The sequence below is a fragment of the Falco cherrug genome, chromosome 6, assembly GCF_023634085.1.
Source record: "Falco cherrug isolate bFalChe1 chromosome 6, bFalChe1.pri, whole genome shotgun sequence".
Classification (NCBI taxonomy): Eukaryota; Metazoa; Chordata; class Aves; order Falconiformes; family Falconidae; genus Falco; species Falco cherrug.
The window spans coordinates 19,294,875-19,319,374 of record NC_073702.1 but is presented as its reverse complement, the minus strand read 5'-3'; the positions used below and the strand labels follow the sequence as shown (position 1 = coordinate 19,319,374).

The 24,500-nt window shown below is 43.9% G+C and overlaps 2 protein-coding genes across 3 annotated transcripts; one reads left to right on the top strand and one right to left on the bottom strand.

The window, feature by feature from the left end:
• Positions 1 to 1,865: 1,865 nt before the first annotated feature.
• Positions 1,866 to 10,941, top strand: TMEM14A (transmembrane protein 14A). Its single transcript, XM_055713521.1, has 5 exons — positions 1,866 to 2,024; positions 3,326 to 3,411; positions 5,160 to 5,261; positions 9,260 to 9,347; positions 10,341 to 10,941. Exons 2-5 carry the CDS (start codon positions 3,336 to 3,338, stop codon positions 10,378 to 10,380), a joined length of 306 nt encoding a protein of 101 aa, XP_055569496.1. The 5' UTR covers positions 1,866 to 2,024; positions 3,326 to 3,335; the 3' UTR covers positions 10,381 to 10,941.
• Positions 10,942 to 13,117: 2,176 nt separating this feature from the next.
• LOC102049995 (glutathione S-transferase) lies at positions 13,118 to 23,697 on the bottom strand. 2 transcript variants are annotated; one of them, XM_055713519.1, is made up of 7 exons: positions 23,557 to 23,697; positions 20,229 to 20,335; positions 19,117 to 19,168; positions 18,750 to 18,882; positions 17,539 to 17,680; positions 14,317 to 14,448; positions 13,118 to 13,469 (listed from the first exon to the last, which is right to left on the bottom strand). In XM_055713519.1, exons 2-7 carry the CDS (start codon positions 20,313 to 20,315, stop codon positions 13,347 to 13,349), a joined length of 669 nt encoding a protein of 222 aa, XP_055569494.1. In that variant the 5' UTR covers positions 20,316 to 20,335; positions 23,557 to 23,697; the 3' UTR covers positions 13,118 to 13,346. The 2 variants fall into 2 exon arrangements, with proteins under 2 accessions (XP_055569494.1, XP_055569493.1); XM_055713518.1 differs by having other exon boundaries at positions 23,548 to 23,681.
• Positions 23,698 to 24,500: the final 803 nt, after the last annotated feature.

Here is a 24,500-nt window from a genome sequence, read left to right as displayed (position 1 = left end):
AAAGTGCTTAGCAGCGCTAACACTAGCTTTGCTACTAGCTCTGTTATACCTCACTGTTAGGGCTGAGGGAGTTGATTTACCATGCTACCAACAAACTAATTTAATGAATTCTCCTCTCATTAAAAATCTCCCACAGGAGACTACCTGTGCTGTAAAATACAGCAACTATTTCACATCAGGCAATAGTTTAAGTAACAGCTTAGGGAAAACGATACCAAATACTTTTTGTAATTGAAAATGGAAGGGAACACAACAAGAAGCATATAATTACGTGAATTCAAATTTAGCCCAGGCTATCCAGTCTCCTTCAGCAAGGAGTATCATTGAATCAGTAACCACAACTGGTCATGATCCTAGAGGTGCCAAAGACACTGTATTTGTTTGACTTTGGAGCCCCCTCAAATAGAATTGCATGGTTTTGTTCTATTTAATCCATTGTTTATTTAACTGTGCTTTACAAGAGCCACAAGTCTCAGAATACTTCATAAAGAAATCCAAAATTTCTGGATTTCAGCTTATGAATCTGCTTTTCATTTGCATTTTGGAGCTGTCCTGCCCTCAAGTGTCCTATGTTTGTTTTCCAAAGTTGCTATACCTTCAGTCTTCCTTCCCACAGATGAGGGTAAGATAAGGAGAATGGTTGTTTTCCACTAAGCAGACAGACTTGGACAGCTCATATGAAGTGGGGTTTTGTCAGAGCAGTTAAACACTAACAGAAAAAACAAACGGAACATTAGGAGTGGAAATTAAATACGTTAACCCTAATGAGAATACTGATTCCGCTTTCCAGCAAGCTCTTCAGAGCGGAAAACTCCCACACCTTTAGGCAAAGAAATCTAAAGGAAACAGAAGATTTTGGCAGGGGTTTTCAAATGACCCCTGAAAGGCGGCAGGTATCCAAGTCCCATCACACAGCATTGTGCGTCTCTCCCTGTTGTGGCCGTGTTTATGCTCAGCCTGTTTGCAGGAACACGGGAAGCGTGGGGAACGTCACAGAGAGGCACCCCTGAATTACTCTGAAGGACACATCCTGGGCTGGTCGAGAACGTCTCACTTGAGAGTAAGCTAAATACTGCAGTGGGTGACAAAATACACACAAAAATAACTTTTAGTGGTATAGCTCCAGCGAAGAGGGATAGCAGAGAAGAAGTCAAGGTGTTAGAACAACCACACCAAGCAGTTTCATACATGAGCTATGCTGTGCGGCATCCTGAGCCTTGGGGTTCGCACCTGTTGGTTTCCCTCAACACACAGATAACACCAGCGCTCAGTCTGTGCATCCGACTTCATACGGGCCACCCCCCTCACGGCTGCAAAGCTGCAGGCGAGGAGAGGAACTGCCCGCCGTGAGGGGCAGGGGGTGCCCGGCACAGCAATGAGCACCTGCCGCTGGGGTGCAGGGTGTCTGGGTGGTGCAGGCAGGAGACCCTCGGCCCAGCCCCTGCCCATGTCTCTGTGGGAGGTGGCCGTCTGGGGACAAGGAGCTCAGCAGGCATGACTCACTCTCGTTCGTGAGTTCTTCTATCCCCAGCGTGGCCGGGCAGGGGTTTTTAGGCTTAAAAGGCTACAATGAGCCACGGATCTCTCCGCGGCCCGTGGAGCCCTGGCAGACGAGCAGCCGGAGGGCAGGACGAGTCCATGCGGCAGGAGACGCCAGCCCCGGGGCTGGGCCCCGCCAGGCACGGCGCGAAGCTCCGCCGCCCCCGCCAGCACTGGCCCATGTCCCCGCCGCCCCCTCAGCCAAGTGCCACACGACGCCGCGCCCCCGCGCAGGGCGCTCCGCGAGCGGCAGCACGGCCGGGCCGCGGCGCGGGGCCGCCCCGGTAGCGGCAGGCGCCCTCCGCTCCTCCTCGCCCGGGCCCGGGCCCGCCGAGGGGCAGAAGCCAGGGCGGGGGCGGAGAGGCGCGGCCGGCGGTGAGGCGAGGCCGTGGCGCCGGCCCCGCGAAGCCTCACGGTGCCCGCCGGGCGCGGGAGGCGGGGCCGGGGGAGGTCGGAGGGCGGCGGGCCGGGCGCGGCGGGCCGAGGTACGGCGGGGCGGCGGAGGGCGCTGGCTCCAGCAGGGGTGAGGCGCCGGGGGGGGGGCGGCTGAGGGTGAGCGGGCCGCGGAGAGCGCGGTGGGGTCCCCTGCGCAGCCACCGGCCTTCTGGCGGGGGCTCCGGCGCGGCGGGCGGGGGCAGCGGGGCGAGGGGCGGGGGCAGCGGGGCCGGGCCCCGCGACCCCGGGCGGGAGAGGGAGGTTCCCCCCGCGGGAGGGCGGCCGGCCGCGCTGGGCCTCGGCCTGCCGGCCTGCCTGGGCCGCGGAGTCGAGGGGATCAAAGGTCGGGCTTTGAGTCTGGCTCCCAGCCCCGCAGGCCCCGTTTTCGGGTGTCCATGGCCCTCTAAAGCCACCTGTCTTGCTGAGGGGTTACAGCTGGGGCGGGGGGGAGTCACTGTGAGTTACTCCCTTTAATATTAAAGGCTTGATGTGAAATGAGTGTGTGCTCTTTCGTGCTGCTGCTTTAACGCTGTGAGCAAGGAAGCACCTGCTGAGGTAGAAAGAAGGATGCGCTTAATTAAGTGTACACTTGGTTTGGGAGGAGGAGGAGGAGAAAGGTGTCTCCCACCTGCAAGCCACTGCCACTGGCGCCTTTACAAAGCACAGCCAGGGAGGCAGGGATCAGTGTCACAGCAGTAACCTCAGTGCTTTTTGGAGGACAGATGCCTAACTTGAGACAACGCACCGAATGTAAAGGTGAGACACAAGGGGCATAGACACAGTCAGGTAAAGTTACTGTATGTAGAGCTTCCTAAGACAGCCTAGGTTTCTGTCTCGAAGTTTTGGGTACACTCTGAAAATTCCTGCTTTTCCTGGTGTTGCTGGGCCTGTGACACTCCGCTCGTAGCACACCAGGTACAGCCTGGTTGAAAGGCCACTAAGCAGGGCACTCACAAGTCCTGTATGTATCCATAGCGTGTGCCCGGGTCAGCCATATGGCACAAGTGCAACAAAACTGATGCTTTGAGTGATGTCAAGCTTTTTGCTTGCATACCTGTATTTTTGACTGGGAAAAATGCACACCACATACATCCCAAAAAAAACCAGTTTCCCCTGATGGAAATTTGGTATATCTCTATAGTGAGGTGTAAGGAAGGGCAGCAGTTAGTGAAAATATGATACAGTAGCCAATAGGCACATCTTTACCTTTTGAATTTTTGACACAGTAATCAAACACAACTCAGGAGAGTGTAGTGTTATTTAGAACACACTAAGTAATGATATATTTTTTTTTTTTTACCGGGAGGAAGGAACTTGTTTGTCTTCAGTTGCAGTGTGTTTTCTTTTCCAGAGTTGGGACCATGGCTGTTGACTGGATTGGGTTTGCATATGCTGCATTGCTGGCTGTTGGAGGTGTTGTGGGTTATACGCGTAAAGGTAAAGATTGGGACTGCAGGATTTGGAAATGAAGTATTTGTTTCCTCTCCACTATGCTTTGTAAAAAAAATAAAAATATGTGAGACGTTAAACTTTTAATGTAATGAACATGACTGCATATTAAATCCATCCTGCGCTACTATAAATTAGCTGAGTCTCATGAGATTTACTTGGGTCACCTTAAGCATTTAAGTGGTCACTTTTTTCTGTTAATCTAATTGATGAGTTTGTTTTCAGAGCAAAAAGGGGCTGTCACGTTATCTTTGACCTTCAGTGTATTATGGACGTTCTCATTTCCTTTAATCATTCCCGTGTTAAGCACAGCAGATAATCTTTGATTAAATCTTCATTTCTACAGAGGCATCCAGGCTTGAATTCTGAGATTTCCAGTTGCACACTGGAAAGAAAAACCTTTACTTGTGTATTCTGATTTGGTGGTTAATTATCTCATGCTGTTAGAATCGTGCATTTCCACTTTAAGATAATCAGGCAGGGTTTAGGTTATTACATACTGCACTGTATTTCAGGCCGTCTGCCGTTTCTGCAGTCCTTTCCAGGTAGCAGCGCCCTGCGGAGCCGAGCACAGCGTCCCGGCAGAGGTCGCAGTAGCAGCGAGGACCGGCTGGCGGCTCTCCGGGCCGGTCCCTCTTGGCTCCCCCACAACGTGCGCATCCCAGCAGCGCATCCGTCTTTTACACTGTGGCCGTCAGCCATCCCGAGTCTTGTGATTCAGAGTTGCTGTTTCCTTGCATAGTGTGCGCATACTTTGCTCATGGAGACATGGCTTTCTGAAAACACTTGCTGTGGTTTTTCTGTTTGCACCTAGCTGCGCTCACTGACTGTCACATTTGCTTGTTCTCGTCACTGTTTTAATAGGTGGTCAGTCCTTGTGGCAAATCTAGATTACTTTGTTATTGGTAATGATTTCTGTTTTCTTGCAAAGTCTTGATTAAAAATATTCAGTATTACAGGACTGGAAGCTAAATGACATCTGGGGTTCTGGATTCTTTATAAGCATTTTGGGATTATCTGGATTAATCCAGATAATGCCTGCTGTTCTGATTCTATGCTTTTATCAGATGTTACTGAGTCATATGTCTATTCAGAAACCTAAGAATATTACTGAAACTCCAGGACTTATGAACCAATTTTGTAATAGCACTGCAAGAAGACATCGAGTTACTTTTTAAAGCCATATTTTTGTCCTCATTGCCATCTGCTTGGGTTTTAATCCTTTATTAATTAAATGTAATGCTGGTGATACCATTTCTTTGTCCAGGACTGATGTCAGACCAAAAGGCCTATGACTACATGTGTTGTCCAGTTTACCCTTTATATATATTGACACATTTCTACCGTTTTTGGAGGCTCTCAAGTGCTATAAGATATGGTTAAAATCAACAGACAGAGAAATTACAAAAATGCTTCTAAAGGTATATATTGGTAGAGAAAATAACTAAATTTGGGGTTGTGCTTCAAAAGTGGTTTTTTTTTCCCAAATAGCAGTATTAATAGATCCTGATCATCTCCCTCTAATTTAGTCAACATTGGCCCTAATGTCATGTAAGAGAATGACCCAGTTACAGAAACATCACCTGTTTATTCACACTGGGTGAGCTAGTTGCACTGTGGCAAAATTGGTTCTATTTTTTAAATATTTGCATAATACTGTGTAGGAAAAACTACTGTATAAAAGTTGATCTTAAAGACACTGTATTGAGAAATAACACTTGAATGGTTTCTTGCAGGTAGTAAAATCTCTTTAGCTGCTGGTCTTACCTTTGGTTCTGTGGCTGGTTATGGAGCTTACTGCACAACACGTGATCCGAGAAATGTGAAGATATCGTTGTGTAAGTGTTTTACTACAGTAAACAAATGAACAGAAAAAGCTCCCAAAAAGCAATTTCCTTAACTGTATGGAAAATTCTCTCTTTTAAATTTTGAGTTTTGCTTTGGTTTAAATGATAGTTTTTAAATAGAGATTGGCACTTCAATTCCGCTTGCAAAATTCAAGAGCTTAACTGTGGAACTATTTGCAAGGTAAGGCAGACCATTCACACAAAGCTTGCAGGTGTGTGTTACCACCTGGCAGTGTCTCCTTTTATTAGATGGTTACCTAACATTGCAAATACTGTGAAATCCAGCTGAGAAACATGGGAGAGTACTGGAATAAAATAATTAGCGCTACAGATTGGAATGTACTTTTGAGAAGAAAAGTAGGTGTGGGATCCAGTCATGCATAATGTAATGTCTCCTTAGCTCTCAATGAAACAAATAGTTTGATTTGGTGGTGGTTTTTTTTCTTTGCTGCTAAGAAAGACAGAATACAAAGTGTGCAATAATGGTCACATTAGCTAGTTTGCCATGAAACCCTCCTGGAGGCGAGGAGCTACAATCTTTAAGAGGGACGTTATCCTCACACAACTGATTTGCAGTAAGAGCTCTTGGGAACTTGTCTCACTCATGGTTTTAGCAAAGATAGCTTAGGCTGTGGTTTCACATGCAGAAGTGCATTTAAAATACATTTAATCCAGATTGTGTGAGTACACAATCACTTTTTCTGTTAGTTAGAATTTATGGTATACTGTTCATGCTGGCGCTGTGCTTTACACCAGCCACAGCTGTAAAAATTTCCATTTTAAAAAAGTGTTGGAATAGCATTGTTAGCAAAATATGTTCCACCGAGTTCTTCAATAAAGGTGGTAATGGCATACCTGATCTGCCCCTAGATGGCCTAAAATTGGATATTCCACTTTGCCAGCATGACCTTGTTCAAATTAAGTTATCCCACTGTTAAAAAAAACACCCTTTTGTGGAATGATGACAGCCTTAGGTATATGTGTATTTTTGTCATCCAGTGTGAGGTGCTTTTAAGTAGCATATGATACTGTACTTTTATGAGTCAACTAAATCACTAATTTTGGATACAGAATTTGTGGAAAAGAAGACAAATTAAAACTTAATAACTGTTGCCTGTTTCCCAATGCCCTGGTTTTGAAAGGACTAATACAAAATTTCTACTAATCTGCTTATGAACGTCTGATACACTAAAATATTGTGAGTGTTGTGCGGTTCATGTAGGTGTAGGCATGTGAGGACTTTGCACTGGAGAAATGTGTACCAATGTAATAGAAATTATAGCAGTACAGATGAGATATATACCTGCCTTAGAAGGTTCTTGTTATGTAGAGTAAAAGGAGCAAAGACTTTTTAGAGCAGTCTTAGTTTAGAATGTTTACAAGGTAATGTTCTAATTGCTTAAAACCTAAACATGTATTTAATGTTGGCAATGAATGGGTGGCCTCTTCAACATCCACCTGTGCTGAAGGACACAGAGAAGGTGGTCTGAACTAACTGTAGTAATTTTTGCCTGAAGTGAGTTAGGAAGTTTCATACAAAGTATGCTGCCAGCACCAGTCAGGCTGGTTTTAAATCTCTTCCAGGCTGATGTATCTCAGTCTGGAAGAGGGCGTTTTCTGGCTTCTATATACATAGATACCGTAAACCAGGGGTCCTCAAACTTTTTAACCAGGGGGCCGGCACGCGGATGAAGTGGCAGGCAGTCATCTGCGGCTGCTTGGTTTCCCCCCCAACCCCCGGGGGGGGGGGGGGGGTCTGTAAATACAGGGGCCGGATTGAGGACCCTGGGGGGCTGTATCTGGCCCGCGGGCCGTAGTTTGAGGACCCCTGCTGTAAACGAATAAAGAACTTAGTAGGAAGACTTCAGAGGAAGGGAGAATTAGACATACTCAGGAACATCTACAGGTCCACCTCTTAAAAACCTTTGATGGCTACTGTTATCTATAATAAGGCTTTCTGTAATAAATGTGTATTGCTTTGGTAGAAAATCATAGTGTTTTCACTTATGCCTAACCTTCTGAGGTGCCAAAAGCAACTAGAGCACAAATGGAAGAAGGACACTTAAGTGCATGGAAGAAAGTGACTGCTCTGAACTTAGAAACCAGTAGAGTAAATTGCAAGGTAAAATGAAGCAAATACCCAAGCTTTTAAAGGTTAGGAAATTTAAAAAAAAAACAAACCCTCTCCAAACCCATAATTATCTGTAGTATTTATCATCTATGCAAGAGTCTCCTACAATAACCTAGGTAGTGTTTTAGTACGAGACCTTGATAGCAGGGGTTTTGTAACTTTCCCTGCATACAGAAAATATGTAGCATACAGATACCCTAGGAAAATTCTTAGTTGTTGTAGAAATTATTCTTTCAGGCATTCTTGCACTCCCCCTGAAATTAAATATCGCTTTCTTAAATACTTTAATGCAATTTTATGTTTGGAGTAGGAGTAGAAATTCAGACTTCAATTATGCAAGTTAGTGCTGTTCAGAGTGCAAGTTGATGCACCTGTCTATTGAATTTCTGATTTGAGCCTGGTTTATTGAATTGAATTTGGCTTGATTTATTGAATTTCTTTGATTCAAGGTGAAATAGTGACTATCTAGCACTTTTGAAAATCAGGTCTAAAAGTTGAACATCTTAAAAACTTGCTGACACATGCAAAAAGCCAGATACTAGTAACTGGCATTACAGAGTGAACATGCTTTGTAGCTTGTAATTAATTGTAAATATACTCGGGGCTCTGGCAAGATGCATACTGTGGAACAGTCCATTCTTCAGACATTCCCGAGAGGATCAAGGCTATGGGACCAGAAAAATAAGAGCAATGGATAATGGAGCATAACAGTTTTTTTGCAGGGCGTCTTTAATGAGTGCACATGCATAGCTAGTAGAGTTTTGTAAGATGCTGGTAACTGTCAGAGCTTGCTTGTTAATGCTGGAGTGAGTTTATGACTAATTCTTGACAGTTGTGAGCACAGGACTGTCCACAGGAGGAGACAATGGAGTTTGAAGATAATCAGCCAGATGGTTTAACCGCTTCATAAAAAAGGAAAAGATTTGTGTAACTGCCATTACTTTGGCTGCAAGAGTGATAAAGCCTAGCTGCCCACGAGAGGTCCTGCCTTCTGCCCACTTCTAGGAAGCATTTCAGGTGACAGTTCTTTACCGAAGCTAGCTGTATTTGCAGTTTTATGTATTCTCATCAGTCTTCTCATTTATGTAGTGCTCTGCAGCCATAGTTCGATATGAAATCCCCAAGCCTGACCAGTTCATTGCTACCTCCGTTTTTAGGTTAAACTGCTCCAGGAAGAAGACGCAGTTCCTTTCATGATGTTTGTTTTCTGCTGCTTGCGCTGCATTTGTTGCCCTCTTGGGCTGCCCACCTTGTGCCACAGACAAGGACGGTTCCCTCGTAGCAAAAGGAAACACAGGGACTTCTGGTCATGGTGAAGGAGATGCTGATAGCCATATTCTGTAGCTGAAACAAGTGGCAAACCTTCCAATCTAGTTTTTAAGGCTTAGCAAATAAAGAGCTAGCATTCTAAAAAGAAAACAGATAAAGTTGGATACTCTAGCTCCTTGACTAGTTAGAAAACAGCTGCAGTGATCTAGGGCGGTGGGATTTATGAGACACTATTCCTGTAATTCAGCAAACATGTTACTGTTATGATGAAGAGTCTTCCTACTTTATTTGTATTCCCAGGAATGTAGATACAGGGGAGTAGAAGTCACTGTCTGACAAACTTATTTAGGATCTGTGGAATAGGGTTTAGCATTCTGCTGCATGTGGAAACCTTATTTGTAGCTGAAAGAAATCATAGCAGTGTATTTTGGAAAAGCAAGAATGTTTTTATAGACCTTATCTCTGATCTAATGTTTTATTAAACTACAGTTCATAGCAAAACTAGCAGTGACCTTTGATAACTCTCCATGTTCCTGAATGGTCCACTGGGAGAAGTGAGAAAATAAATATATTAAATTGTCTCTTACAGTTTCAGCTTTTCTTTTGACCATTATAATGGGAATGAGGTTCAAGAGGTCCAAGAAATTAATGCCAGCCGGACTAGTAGCATGCCTGAGGTAAACCTATATTGAGGATCTTTTAAAGATTTCACTGGTTTTCAAATAGTTGCTATTTGACATCTGATTCAAGCCAGTATCAGTGGAAGTTACCATCATCCAACAACTGTATGGTTTAAATGAAATCAGTTTGGAGGTCACAGTCCTGTTTCCAGTGAACAGCTTTTTCATCTCACTAGGCGGATACATCTGATATGGACTGACTTTCTCAGCACAGAAAGGAAAGATCTGCAATTAAATATTAATGCATATTGATAAGGCTCTTGGAAGAACCTGAGGTAAGCCTCAGTGTTTTCAAACACATATGTGTAAAAGTAGTCATCTAATTTCATGTAACACAGTCATCTTAAAAAAGAACAATGTTTTGGTTTAGAAGTGCTGCATTCAGAACTACTGGAAACACAGCACCTTTGAAAACTAGGATGTTTTTGACCTGACCTAAGAACTTTCATTATTATTACTGCAAATTATGATGTTTCTAACCATTCTGACTGCTTTATTGCTGCTGTTTATTTTGGCATTCTGGAAAACATTATTTTCTGTACTTATTATTTTGGAATTGAATTATGAAGTAAGTAAAAACTTCTTTTCCAGTGAGTCTGCAACTCAAAACATTTTTCAACTGTAAGTCATAATCTCCATCTTCTGAAGGAATAGTAACCGTTGCTTCGTTGTTACCAGATTTAATATAACACCATTAAGTGTTTTACTGCAGTTACATACAGGGAGGAAAAAATTATACGCAAGTAGTCAAGATGCAGGACTTAAACTGGAAAATGTTATTTTCCATTGTGGATCTCTTTTCAAGCCTCGGTGGACTGCGTGTTTCAACAGACACTGAGGCTGTAGATTTAGAATTTTAAAAAGATTGCTTACTAGAGGCTCTAGCGTCAGGTATTTATGATTGCACTGTTATTTAATGATGACTTTCACTGGTTTTATTCATGCACAACCATATTTATGGGGTTTTTTTCTGGATTTTTTTTTTTGCAGCCTTTTGATGATTTTGAGGCTTGTTTTTATGCTGCTGTAGGAGAATTCAGCAACTTAACCAAAGCATGACTGCCATGCCCACCGAACAGGCAAGCTCTCCATACCTGAAAGACAAGTTCGAACACAAGTCTTACATTGCATTTATCTTTTCTGTAAAAGATCTGTACCTGTTATTTGATTATTGACATTTACCGATATTTTGCAGGCTTTTTTTTTTAAACTAAAACAAGTGTTTTGTTGATGATCTATTTTGATCTACTTCTGCTAAGCAGTCTGTTAACTCAAGGGATCTTTTCTGTTTGCTATCTTTTAGGGGTGCTGAGCACCCCAAGAAATTGAGTTAGTCTTGCACTGTATCACTGAGAGAATATATCTAAATACATGTTTATGCTAAAAAGGTATATTGTATTGGACCATAATTTTGTAGCTTCTGAGATTAAGTAATCAATTCTAATCATAGTGTCAATTACTAACCAAAGGCTCAGGCCTGTACTGGGTTGCACTAGAAAACCCACCTTCCTTTGAAACATACGTTCTTGTTCTGCTGCTTCTAAATGTAAAAACTGTTTTCAGTGATCAAATAAAATGGAAAAAGTTTGAAGCTTCTCACTATTTTATGCAGACTAGCGAGCCGTTTTGTCAGTGAAGAGTCTGGTGATCTGCATTGTACTTGGTACTGGTTTAAAACGTGCACCGTGCTGTAATTTCCCACTGACATGAGACAACTGAGCAAGGTTCACCATCTTGCACAAATAGGTTCTGAACTCTCAGTCTTAATATTCTTTTTAACAGGTTTGCTGTTGTGGTCTTACACAGATTATCTTCCTGAAGTCCTCCCCATCCGCAAAAGAGACTATTCAGACAAACTATTCAGGGACTGAAGTTGCTTTGGTTTGCTTAGAAAATAATTGAAATACTCCCTGGGTCTCAAAGCTTGGCTAAAACTATCTTCTGGTGCACAGGACTGTGCAGCCCTAATCATTAGGAAACTGAATATGGGTGAGTGCACTACTGAAGACAAAGAGAAATTTTATTTCTTTTCATTTTTTTCATACAGAGCTTGCTTATAAAGGCTATCATGTATCAGATCTTAATGCTGCGCAAATCCATCCACAGAATACCAAGATTATTCTTGGCAGGGGCTTAGGTGGTCACAAGGTGTTGTGAGCAACTCAGGTGTCTAAGTATAACCGACCAAGAAAAAGGGCACACACACCCCCCCCCCAAAAAAAAAAAAAAACAAACCAAAACCCACCAGCCCCAAACCACAGCCTCCAGCTCTGGAATCTTTTGCTAACCATGTTGGTATCAGGCACACACAGGTATTGCCAGTGACTGAGCTGGTTGGGATGACAGCTGGACACAGAAGATGTGGTTCATTTCATCCTGAGGCAGAACTTCAAGGCACACCAGAGGAATTAACTGCCATGTACCCTAACAGGCTTGAGTAACCAGTGCCAATTTGCATATCTGTACTGCAGACAAGGTGAATCCTGCCTTATAGATTAAGCTCCAATGAAAAGTTTAGGCAAGCTAGCACTGAAATGCAGAAGCCATCCTGCAGTTGCGGCTACCCCGTATCCTAAATGCAACAAGATGTTATTTTTGAGCACATCCAGAGCTGAGCCTTTGGGGCATTCTCTGAATTAGCCCTTGGTTGGGGGGCTGGGACTAGCTTCCCAGTCCAACTGTTATCCAGACGCTTTTGCAGAAATTCCTGAGCTGCCCAAACAAGTAGCATTGTTAGCAAGTCCAACATATCCCTGTGGGCCTGAAGACTCACAAAATGTAAAGTGATGTCCTGTGCCAGTTTCTGTCATGGTTCAGCAATCAGCACTTGTTTGGAGCAGAGGTAAAGCTCAATGACAGCGGAGTACTATAGTGGACATAGCAAATACTGCTACCTTGGTAATTTTAATGTAAGACTTTTAGGACCTCATCTGGGGAGTGCCTAGGCAATTGGGGTGTTTTCAGTTTGTACCTCTCAGATGTGTTCTGTGGCTCAAGTTAGAATTAACTTTACTAGGCAACAATTCTGTATATACACTGGCTGACCGTTTTCTCTGCCCAATCAGTTCAAGTCCTGCTGAGAAAAACACCTAACTGAAAGAAAGAATAGTTTATGGCACTGTTCTTAAAGGGAACAGTGATGGTTCCCATGAAATTAGGGTAAAGAATCTGAAAGAGTAGTGAATGCTTTAATCACTGTTGAGATAAACCTAACCCTTTTAATGAAAAGGTAAACAGCCAGTGCAGTTCTCTTGACAACTACTTGGGAAGGGGCTGGAGAATGTAAAACCTTATAAAAAAAAAACAGTCAAGTGGTTATTTTCCTCACTGTTACCATCTAGCCAAGCAGCAAGAAGAGCAAGGGAATAGGCGCTTTCAGTAGATGGAAACACCATCAGGCTAATTAAACACAAGTACTTTGATCTTTCAGTGAACAAAACCACTTCCAAAAGATTCATGTGGTGATTAAAAAAGTTTCTTACTTTTGCCATAAACTCACCAGGCTTGTGAGTTTTAGGGTTTATTTATTTATTTATTAAACTGCTGCTCTGAAAGTACAGAGACAGCAGTGAAATACAGCAGGGGGGCAGTGAACATTGATTGAGGAGACCACCTAGAGAGAAAACAAAAAGATCTAGGCCTGAATTTAAATAACTTCCCCATTTTTATGGAGTGGCTCTTCTCTCCTGCACTCTATGAAGTGGTGGGGGCTTTCTACAGTACTCTGCAAGCTATAGCTGAAACATTTTACCCTACCAGGCATGTACTGTAATTAAACACAAAGTATCAGCATATTTTATTTCATGTAACTGCTCCATGAAATATCACTTTCTGGACTCAACAGGTCCAAATCAGCCTTTTACGCTAATTTAAAAGTGTATTATGTTTCAACAATTATCATGCAAGCTACAGAATACATGTATGCAGTTTACACTTACAAGGCACAGCTCTGGCAATATACTAACTACAGTTGTATGATCTTCGGCAGCCAAATGATTAGATATTGAATATCTTCCTCACATTGGCAATAAACTTCTCATCTGCTGGTGGCTTCCTCTGGCTGCCAGGCTGCAAGAATTTTTTGATTGTTGGAATGTTGCTTGTTCTTCCTTTAAAAGCCTGTAAGGGGCAGCAGTAAAGCCAATGACAGTAAGGAAATTGTAATTCCATCCTTTATAACTTAAAAATCAGGTGACCTGGATATTTACTTGTCATTCCTATTTATTAAACTGAGAAAGGTAGCAGCTCCTTATAGCCAGCTCAGCCCTCAGCATTTTCCATTTAAAAAAAAAAAAAAAAAAACAAACCACAAAACCCCAACATACTACTGAATTGGAAAATTCAGGTGTGAATATTCTGATTGGCAATGCTGGTGCTATGAAGTTTAGCTTGGTTTCCCAGATGGGGATGGGAGAGTTTAATATTGAAGAGTTAAGGTTCATCTAGAAAAAGTGGAAGAAAAAAGGAAAAAAAAGCAAAAAAAGATACATTTGGACAAAAAAAGCGGCAAAAGCAGCAATACTTCAGTGCAAAGCACAATGGAAGACAAGACATAAGAAATTTAACAAGTTTTGTGTATGATTTCTTCAAAATATAATTTTGCTAGCAAAAAGAGAATAACAAGAGCTGCAGACACAGCAGGCTGCAGGCTTCCCCTCCTGATGCTCACTGTGTGTTTGAAGACATAGAAGCAGCAGTTTACTAACGCTACCAGTTTGGTCCTGTAAGTGAATTCCTGCCAGCTGAGAACAGCTGGGAAAAGCAGAGCTGGAGAAAGGTGAGCCCCCAGCAGCTCTGGGAGCAAGGCAGTGCACCTGTTTTCAGGTGGTTGTAGCCCACAGAAGTGGACCAGAGAACTGTCAGTAACAGTACAATGGTTCAAAAGATTTAACCATCAGCTAGCTTTTAAAACTGGGCAGTGAAATTTGTATGTTATATGCCATGTTGAGATCAGATGATTACCAACCTGCAGCAGAGGGAACGCAGACAGTATATCAGGCTTGCATTCTTCTGCCATTAAAATGGCTTCCAGCAGATGTATGTCTGCCCAGCTTAATTTGTTGCCAACAAGATAATCATGCCCATGGTCTTTTAAGGCCTACAAAATACAAACAAATAACAGAAGTCATATAGGATGTAACAATTTGATCTAGATATTTAATTACAGACAGATTTCTACAAAAACACACAGCACAGCAAATCCATGCAAGAACCTATAAAGTCAGGAAGTGATAGATATTCTCACAACAAAAAATCAAACCAGAACTCATGTTTCAGTGTGCACAGACCTATCACTCACTCTAACCTACTGCACCAGGTAACTGTAGCAAGTCCACTATCATAAGAAATACTTAAATCATACAAAAGAAACAGGATAGAGAGGATATAGTAATTGGAAGAGGTAGCAAGGACAGTTTACCTGTAGCATGCTTTGATTTTTGTAAAAAAAGTCAAGTGAATTCCCAGATGTTTCAGCCAAATTTGAGATTGCTGATTATAGTTGAAATAGGTCAGGAATGAAGGAACACAGCCTTTCCATCCTTCATCCTGTATGGAAGGATTCTTTCATGGCAAACTGCTGATGCAAGAATCACAGTCTTCCAAGGCTACTAAGAGCTGTAACAAACAAGTTGTGCTGAATGTTGCAACACAGCTTCAGAGCAGTTACCAGCGCTCCAGCCTACCTTTTTCTTGAAGACTGTGACACTTAGAGCAGGAGCAAGAGAAGGAAATGTTTTAGTGCAGCATTAGAGTAGCTTAGGCACAGACACAACGACCAAATGTGCGCTAGAAGTATGACAACAGTCTATGACTTTGGAAGCTGATTCCTTCTCCAGTCCACCTGCCAATTTCACTGTAACAGAGGCAGTAAACTCTGACACAGACAAAGATGATAACTACATGTAGTTATTTCTTATACTGCTCTAACAACATCCAGCCCAGCTCATCTGTCAAAGCCATATGGGAACTCCCAAACTGAGCATCAGAACCAGACAGCCTGCAGTGCCCTACAGTCCCTTTTGCCGCTCTGCCTGGCTGCTGACTGTTTAAAGTGAACACTCACAGCTAGTGCTATTTTCTGTCAGGCTGGCGTAACACATGGACTACAAACCCTGCTAAACCGAATCAATGGTCAACTTAAACAGCTGGTACAGGAGGAAAATTGTTCATCATTCTAACAAAATCAATTAGGCTAAAAATCACGGAAAAGTTTAGTTGTGTCTTCACTGTAAGTAAACAAGGGTTATCTTGAAGACTTCCCTGCAGTGAGTATACACACTGAAACGTAACAGTAATTTCTGCCACCTAGGCACAGGTTCAGAGAGTATGTATGTACATAAATTTGCTTTTTTGGTTATTTATAAATATTTATGTTATATTCATATAATATAATCTTCAAATCTCTGGAAGATTAATGTGTGCAATCAATGTCTCTCAGCACAGCCTTCCATTGCTATGGCAGTGGATCCGTATGAACTCATATTACAGGAGTGCTGGCTTATGTTGTTCATGTGCAAATTTTTTTTCACAGGGCAGCCTCTGTGGGTTTCGCTTCTGCAGTTTAAGACTAATAGAGGCACATGAAATTGCATCAAGACCTGTACTTTCTGAATGGGCTTCAGCTGCCTGTGAACTAAGGATTCAAGCTAGAAACCTGGCTCAGCTCTCAAACAACACGGCTCTGTACCCTTGGCAGAGACTTCTGAGACAACTGCCACGCTCTGAAAAAGCACTGTGAGGAAGTCTGTATAGTACAAGCATACAAAGTACAAAAGATAAAGTTACAAACAGAAGTACACTAGTGAGATAAGGATCACAGCTGGCTCAATTTGAACAGGAAAATGTTAACACCAAAAAAAAAAAAAAATCGTAAAGGGAAAACCAAAACAAAACAACAGAACAAACAGCAAGCTGGTAGAAAATGGCAACTCAGTAACATCCAGCCTATGTTCCAGGGAGAAGAAAAGAACAACTGGTCCCCTCCAGACCAGCTCCTGCCTAGCTAAGAAAGACTCTTCATGTGCTCTACAGGGGTGGCAATGCCTTACCTCGTAGCTCGTTGTAGGCTAACTCTTTGAGGCATGCTAGCCAGTAAATAAATGGTTTATGCTTTTAAGCTAAATACATCCTGTTTGCAGAGCCTCTTTGTGCACACCTAAGGATGTCCAAATAGCAATTCAGAAAAAGACAGTAATAGTCTAAGTATAAAATATGTAAGCAATGGGGTTTAGAAAGTCCGCAGAATCAGGTCCTTAATTATAAAGCGCAATTATATTTAACTTTGAACCGCAAGAGTTGTCGTGGTTTAACCCCAGCCAGCAAGTAAGTACCACGCAGCCGCTTGCTCACTCACTCCCTGCCCCTGCCAGCAGGATGGGGAGGAGAATCAGGAAAAAAGTAAAACTCAAAGAGTTGAGGTAAGAATAATTTAGTAACTGAAATAAAATAAAAATAATAAACAACATCAGCAGCAATTGTAATGAAAAGGAGAGAAAAAGGGAGAGGAATTAAATCCAATGGGAAGAGGGAAAAAAACCCAAGGGATGCACAATACAGTTGTTCATCACTCACCAACCAATGCCCAGCCAGTCCCCAAGCAGTGATCGGAAGGTCCCAGCCAACTCCCCCCAGTTTATATACTCAGCATGACTTTCTATGGCATGGCATACCCCTCTGGCTAGTTTGGATCAGCTGTCCTGGCTGTGCCCTCCCCCCATTCCCCATGCCCCTCCAGCCCTCTCGCTGGCAGGGCCTGAGAAACTGAAAAGTCCTTGACTTAGTATAAACATTCCCAAGCAACAACCAAAACCATCCATGTGCTGTCAACACTGTTCTCACACCAACCCCCAAACACAGCACTGCACCAGCTACTAAGACGAAAATAATCCCAGCCAAAACCAGGACAAGAGTATATTACATTCTCAGGCAACAAGTTCTGAAGGCTGGCACACGCATTTAAATGGTGCATTTATGCAAAATGCTAGAAGCTATCAGTCACTAAGCTAGGTTTAAAAAGTAGGATCTGCTCTTTGAGGAGTCTTAAAAAGAATCAAAGATACTCAGAACTGAAACCACCCAGAAACTACTTTGTGGCCCTCTTCACACTGCTGCATACTGGCTCCATCATAAAGTTCCAGAGTTGCCCCACTTTACTGTCTTTGTGGACTACTGGTGATTTACCACTTACCTTTTCATAAACAGGGAAGTACCTGCTTGAAGCTCGTTCAGTGATTAAGGCAAGATTCTTTTCTTTTGTGTCAGCTGGTTGAAAAGGGAGATACATGATCATTCCCATCAGGTCTGTTGTTCCCTCCACATACATATCAATCCTGAAACAAATACTTCTATTTTACATTTACCGTTTGAACATTCCATTTTGGTTATTTTCCTGAAATACAATGCTGAAGTGATCACTGAGTAAAATGCTTACAAGTGAATGTAACATAAGACACTAGTTTGTTTCCAACTTGTTCTTCCACTTTGATTTTTTTCAAAGTACCTATCTTTATAAACAGGCTTACAGTGTCTGCAACAAGGCAAGGTATAAAAAACAGTCTGCAACTAATGTATCTGAAGCAGAGTTCACACTGTTTTCCATTGATAATCTATTCATCTATGCCATGGGAGGAAAGATCCCATATGCAAACCATGCTAGAGGGAAAAAAAATATTTTTGAGGTCTAATCATGAAAGGATCCCACAGCTACCAACTGTCAGTTCAGACATGCCAGTCCATAATAATCCCCACAGTCTCTGCAGTTTTCCCTCCATTATCACAGAATAAACCCTTTACAGTAAGTGGCAGTCAGTTAAGTTAAGGACTTAACTGAACTTTTGGGTGACTTTTTAAAGAAAAGAGTAAATAAGGATTTTGCTTTTGCATTAGCCCTTTAATTATGAGCACAGAAAGTATCCACAGCTTACACAGTAAAGTGATATTAGGAAAATAGTGGTTTATCTTTCAGTAGCATTAAGCCACTGGATGTCTTTTTTTAAATCAGCTGTGAAAGATTCTTTTCATTTTGAAAAAAGGAAATTAGAACACTTAAAGACACTTCATATTTTTTGCAGGTAGCTGTAGTTTTTCCCTACTGCTTTCCCATTTAAAGAGAGAGGGGAAAAAGGGCATACTTAGCCTTTATTATTGTTTTAAGGTCCTGCAGTTGCCCAGGAACTTAATGCACTTATGGTCTCTGCTACAACATTCTCACTATGTTGACAATTAACAGTCATTCATCAATCACAAGGACCATTCACCTAATCCCTGGATCTGAGGAGTCAAAGCACTGGCAGATGTATATGCACCCTTACAGGCAGCTATTTCACAGTAATATTCTTCTCATAAATATTAAAAATCATGGAAGAGTATTAGTAAGGATAGTATGCACTGTTACCGTACCAGGCTCTCTCCTTCAGGTCTTTTCCATAGAGGTTGTACTTCGCTGCTATGTAGCTGAGGATGGCTCTAGTCTGCACCATCTTCATCCCATCGATCTCCACCATGGGCACTTGCTGGAATAGCAGGGATCCATCTTGGGAAGAAAGAGGAGCAAACTACTCAGACTGCTGCAATAGCACACTGAATATGAGAAAGAGACCTGGTAACACACCAAGACATTTCCAATGAAAGCATCCACAAGCAAGCGGGAGTTTCAAATCTTTTCTTTACAGGTCACATTGTATTGGAGGTCTTACAAAAATATCACCTGTTGTCCTTCTGTTATACTGGTGTGAATTTATGTTTAGGGTACAGTTTACAAACTCACCATTGCGTAATTTTTCTAGGTCCTCCTTTGTTTCTATGAATTCTTCCTCAAACTGAAAGGCAACAATAGAAAACAACACTGTTTCACTCCAAAGGCAATTGAGAAGTGGAAAGAAGTATGGAAGTTGGACTCTACGTCTCCACACTATCCCCCATACTTCTCATGATTGTGTTGACCCCCTACTCCTATTCATCTCTTTGCTACAGCAAATAACCCAGGACTACAGTGTCCCCAGCCCCATAGTAAGTTTCCCTCATTATAAAGACCAGTCTATTTGCCTGCATGAACGATTAACAGACACCAAATCATTCACTTAAAAGCAGCTGATGCCACATGAAATAATTGAGAAATTTAAACTATCTTATGCCTCTGTCAGACAGCATTTATCTCCCTCTTTCCCCCTCTGGCATTTTTATTTTTTAATGAGAAGGACATTCAAATGACAGCAAGATCTTTGCTTCCTCAGCACTCGTGCTCTGCAGCTTCTCTGTCAGCAACATTCACAAGTAAGCACTATTAAAAAAGCCTTTTATTTCCAATGAAGTCTAAATAGTTTGAGAAAATAGTTTCAAAGCACTATAATCAAACAAAAAATGAATGTAGAAATTAAGATTAAAGACAGGATGGTTTTCACCTGTGAATCTAGATAGCTCCCCTACTGCCTTCAGGGCAGCTCTGTTGATTTGTACCACTGAGATCCTGACCCAAAGAATGAAAAGCACCTTGTTTGGAGATAACATTCTAAAGTGTTTCATGTGGTACCATGGTCTTGCAGTAAAGAACAATCATGAGGCACAGGGAAGTAATGAGTGTTCAGAAAAAGTCAGAGATACACAGGTTTGGTCTGTAGCAACAATTTTTGATCTCAGCTTAAAGTATGTTTAAAAAATGTTCAATTCTCTTTGCATGTTAAAATCCTTCTACTGTGCAGCCATTGCCCAAGGCACACATTAAACACAACACAGGAGAGTGTATCACTGAAGCTAAGCATTCTGCATCATAATATGCAATGTTATGCGTATCTCTAAGCATAGACGCAACTGGGAAACCTTTCCAAAGATTACCTATTTTAATCACAGATTAATCTGATCACTTTATAAAAAAGTACAAACCTCAACCCCGGCTGCTGCTAACAGCCATCGGATTGACTCCATCTTCCCCCTTCCATTGGTGTAGTGCAGCTTGGGTTTCCCTGCCATGATTTCAGAGTTCTTGTTTCCTGATAAATTCAAGATTATGATCTTATAGGAAGCATCATTTAACTTAGCATTTAAAATGTTCCCATCCAAATTACTACAGTTAGATGAATGTGAAAGCAGAAGTGCAGTCAAAGCCTAGATACTTGGGTTTGATGCAACCAAGTTTCCTGTGGATCAGTGGAAATAACCAAGAAGTACACACTACCAGCATATGCAGCAATTCAAAAACGAATCATGACAGAATGTAAAAAGCATCTACTAAATCCTATACATATCTTTTAAAATATTAACATAGCTTTAAGAGCTCACAAGAGTTTTACATCCAAAGCAGCACTGTATGGTATTCCTGAATAAATACATTTTTAACCCTGTAGTGATGCAACCTCTTTAGTTGGCATTGGGTTTTGTGACAGCATCCGTGTCATACCAGACTTGAAAACATTTATGTCGAATGAATTGCTTCATAAGAACATCAACCCAGAGACAGCAGCACTATTTTCACCTGTCTCATTATGACATTTCAGAGCCCCATGGTACTGTAACTTTACAAACACAAGCTTATAACAGCAATATATATTCCAGCATGTATTTCACCAGGCCTGCTGACTTCCATATTTAGCTAGTTCTGTTTTGACCATTAACCAAATCACAATACATCCATTGTAGAGAATGTGGACCGACTTAAAACCCACTCCAATTTTACAACCAACAGTTAAACTGTAACAGGGCTTTATATCCTATTTGCCCTGAAAATTCAACTTTAAAATCAAACCCAAACAAACGAGCCCATGACCTCTGTTGGGCAGATACTGCCTGGTCAATGTCCCCAGCAGCAGGGGACTGAAGTCAGCCCATCGAATCATGGCACTGGGATGAAACACTTAATCCTTTCAAATTTCACTAACAAGTGTAGTCACATGCACTTGAACTCAGCATGTATGAACTCAGCAGCTGATGTGAGCTTGCTTGGTGCTGAAAACAAAGCTAACACTGTCCTCATCACTAATGGATCCCAGAAGAACGAAGCAGATTTAATAAGACGACAGAGTCACAGACTAACAAGAGTGCCTCACCATTAAGCTAAGGTTTTATCTGTTTACAGGCAGGCTTATTTATTCTTGCACAGACTTCACGGTATGTAATTGAGTCACAAAGCGGAAACTTTGGCCATAATCCCAACGGCATCAATGAAGAGGCACAAACAGAAAGTACAACAGTGAGAGAGGAGACTATATCCCCGGCCTTCTCCACTGAAGTCCTTTGTGTTGGGTGGTATTTTCAATAGGCAGCCACTGCTGTACTACGGGCTGGACTCACAGAAGAAACCTGGAGCCCCAGTCTAATATACAGGTCTTCAAAACCGCTGCTCAGATTCCACCTAGGCCTGACAATGCCTATATCCCCAGACACCTCAGTCTTTTGCAACAAAGTTCTCATTATACATAAATATATGCTTGATAATAAAGACTTTATTATATCTTGACAGTTTAGAGTTGGCATCTAGTCCAGAGCTGCTGGATGCTGAGCTAGATTCCTAATACCTGAATAGCAAAAGGGCGCATAAAGAAGGCATTTAGAGAAATGCCTTATCTACCTTACCAGGCCCTACACACAGAAGGCCATGACCTGTGCTCCACGACCTAGTTCCCATAAGCGTGAGCTGCTTTATACCAAGTGAAAGAGCTCTCAACCTTCCGTACTTCAAAAATACTTAATTCCCTGGCACTCAGCAAGTAGACGATAGTTCCACCAAAGAACTGTGCTTGGGCCGTGCTCACAGAATGGACAAGCACACCTCTAGCACGTAGGATCAAAGCTGGGAAACACACTACAAGGACAGGGTAGCGTTGAGCAGAAAGAACAAACCTCCCTGACCTCTCCCCAAATGAGAGGCAGAGCTGATAAAAACCAGCCCAGCCAGAGCCCTGCTTGCTAGCATCAGCTCAGTGCCCCACTCCAAACAGCCGGGAAAGCTGAGGAGCAGAGCAAGCGTCCGTGGAAAAAATTCCAGGTACCAACACAACCTGTACTTGTTCATCACAGTTCCTTACAGGGACTGGCCAAGGGTTGAGGATTTTTGCGCAAGTAAGAAAAAGCTCACATTTTCCTGGAACTGCGCTTAAGGACTGACTTGGGGGTTTCAGCTGAATGCTTATATAGGGTTGCAAAGTACTTGGGTAACTCTGCTGCTGCTCTGCGATGAATAGCCCTTGGTAAAGCAGTGAGCCATTAAAGAGTAACAAAATTGGTAAATTATCTTTCTTGAATAGCAGTAACAGACCTGAAAATAAATCACAAACTTCCTTGATGTTCTAGGGCATCAGACCTTCCTCAGACCTCAGCACTGTCCTCACAGTGAGAAACAAGCAAGTGAATTTAACAGCAAGCTCGTATCCTGATGCAAGATCTTAATCCTTCTTCTCAGCTGAACGCGGACCCCAAAGCAGTTCCCTGCACCGCGCTGTTCCTCCAACACAGCCCAACAGGGCGGCCCGAGCAGGACGCCCTTACACACAGGCCTGCGCCGCACGGCCCGGCCCGGCCCCAGGCCACCTTAAGGCCGTTACTGCTGGCCAGCCCGTGGCGTGGCTGCCGCTGGGACCCCGGCCAAGTCCTGATGCATAAACCGTTCTTCCACCACCCGAGCCAGGAGGAGCGTTTGAACAAGGTGAAAGGCAAATTACCCCAAGAGATTTTAAAACTTTAACTCCAAACAGCAATTCCTCCTCGGGTTCCCTGCTGACCGCACGCAGAGCCAGACACACGCTCCCTCCCTGCGCTCCCACCCGGCGCGGACGGGTCCCCCGCAAGGCAGCGGGCTGGGTAACGCCGGCCGAACACCCCCGGCAGCGGCCGGGCGCTCGGGCTATCCCTGGAGCCAACACCGGCTGTCACGCACCTGGCCCACCGCCCTCCCGGCAGCGGCCGCGGCTGGCCGCCCCTAGCCCCGCAGGGGGCTCCTTCCCGGGGCCGGCTGCCCTGCCCTCCCCGCACCTAGCCGCGGCGGGTAGCGCGCCGAGCGACCGGCGCCGGGCGGCAGAGAGGGCCGCAAGGGGTGGCACAGAGCCCCGCGGCCGGCGGGCCGGAGCTCTGCCCGGGAGCCGCTGACAGCCCCTGCGCCCCGCGGCCAAACTCACACCCCGCGCCGGGCCGCCCCTCGCCCTACCCCACCCCGCACGCCTGCGGGGCCGCCGACCGCCGCCGCAGCCCCCCGGGCCGCCGCCGCCAGTACCCGCCGCACCGCCAACAGGTGCCCCGACCCGGCCAGCTCCGCGCCGACTGCCCCCGCCTCCCGGCCCGCCGCGACGGGGCCGCTCCTCCCCTCAGCGGCCGGGGCGGGCTGACGGGCTGCCCCCGCCCCGCCTCAGGCCCGGCGGCGGCGGGAGGGGGCGAGAGGCGGGGCCCGCGGCCCCCGGGCGAGGTGCCGGGCCGCCGGTGTGCGGGGGCTCTGGCCCTGCGTGGCTGAAGGCGGGGGTCGGCAGCCGCCCGGGGGGCTCCCGTGGCGGGGGGGTCGGCAGCCGCGGCCAGGGTTTGCAGCCCAGGTTTCTGACAGCGCTCGTCAGCTGCAGGGGCTGCGGGAGTGCCTCAGTGGGGTGGGAGGGACGCGGCTCTTGAAACAGCTCCAAATGTACACTCTGCTGCGGAAAAACATTGTGGTTTTTCCTTTCTTGATGCTAAAAACTGGTTCCAGCTGCACGACAGCTCTTACAACGGAACTATCTGTGTTAGCAAGAGTTTTAGTGCCCTGACTCTGCCCAGCTTAAAACTTCCAGCACTAGAGCATTGGTTGGTTTTAGGGCACTGGCTGTTGCATTTACATACTTGGTTGATTTGGTGTTTAATTAACATACACATTTACGTGTTCAACTGCCTTGCTAGGCTATCAGTAGTAGAGCTTGACCTGAGTGATTATACTGTTCAACTTAGGTACAACTTATATTTAACTTAAGTTTGATATAATGTAAGTCAACATGAGGTCCAACGTTTCAAGGTCCACTAGTGCATGGCTCCAATGTGATGACTCCTTCCTCAAACAATTAATTTTCAACTTTACAGTTGGTGACCTCAGCTGAGCCTGTAAAGTGCTCTTACTGCTACAGTAGACCTTTTGTTAAAGGAAATACTGGCGAAGCCATGGTACCGGAGTTTTAACAACAAAACAGAGGTGCGGTAGGATCTCTGATC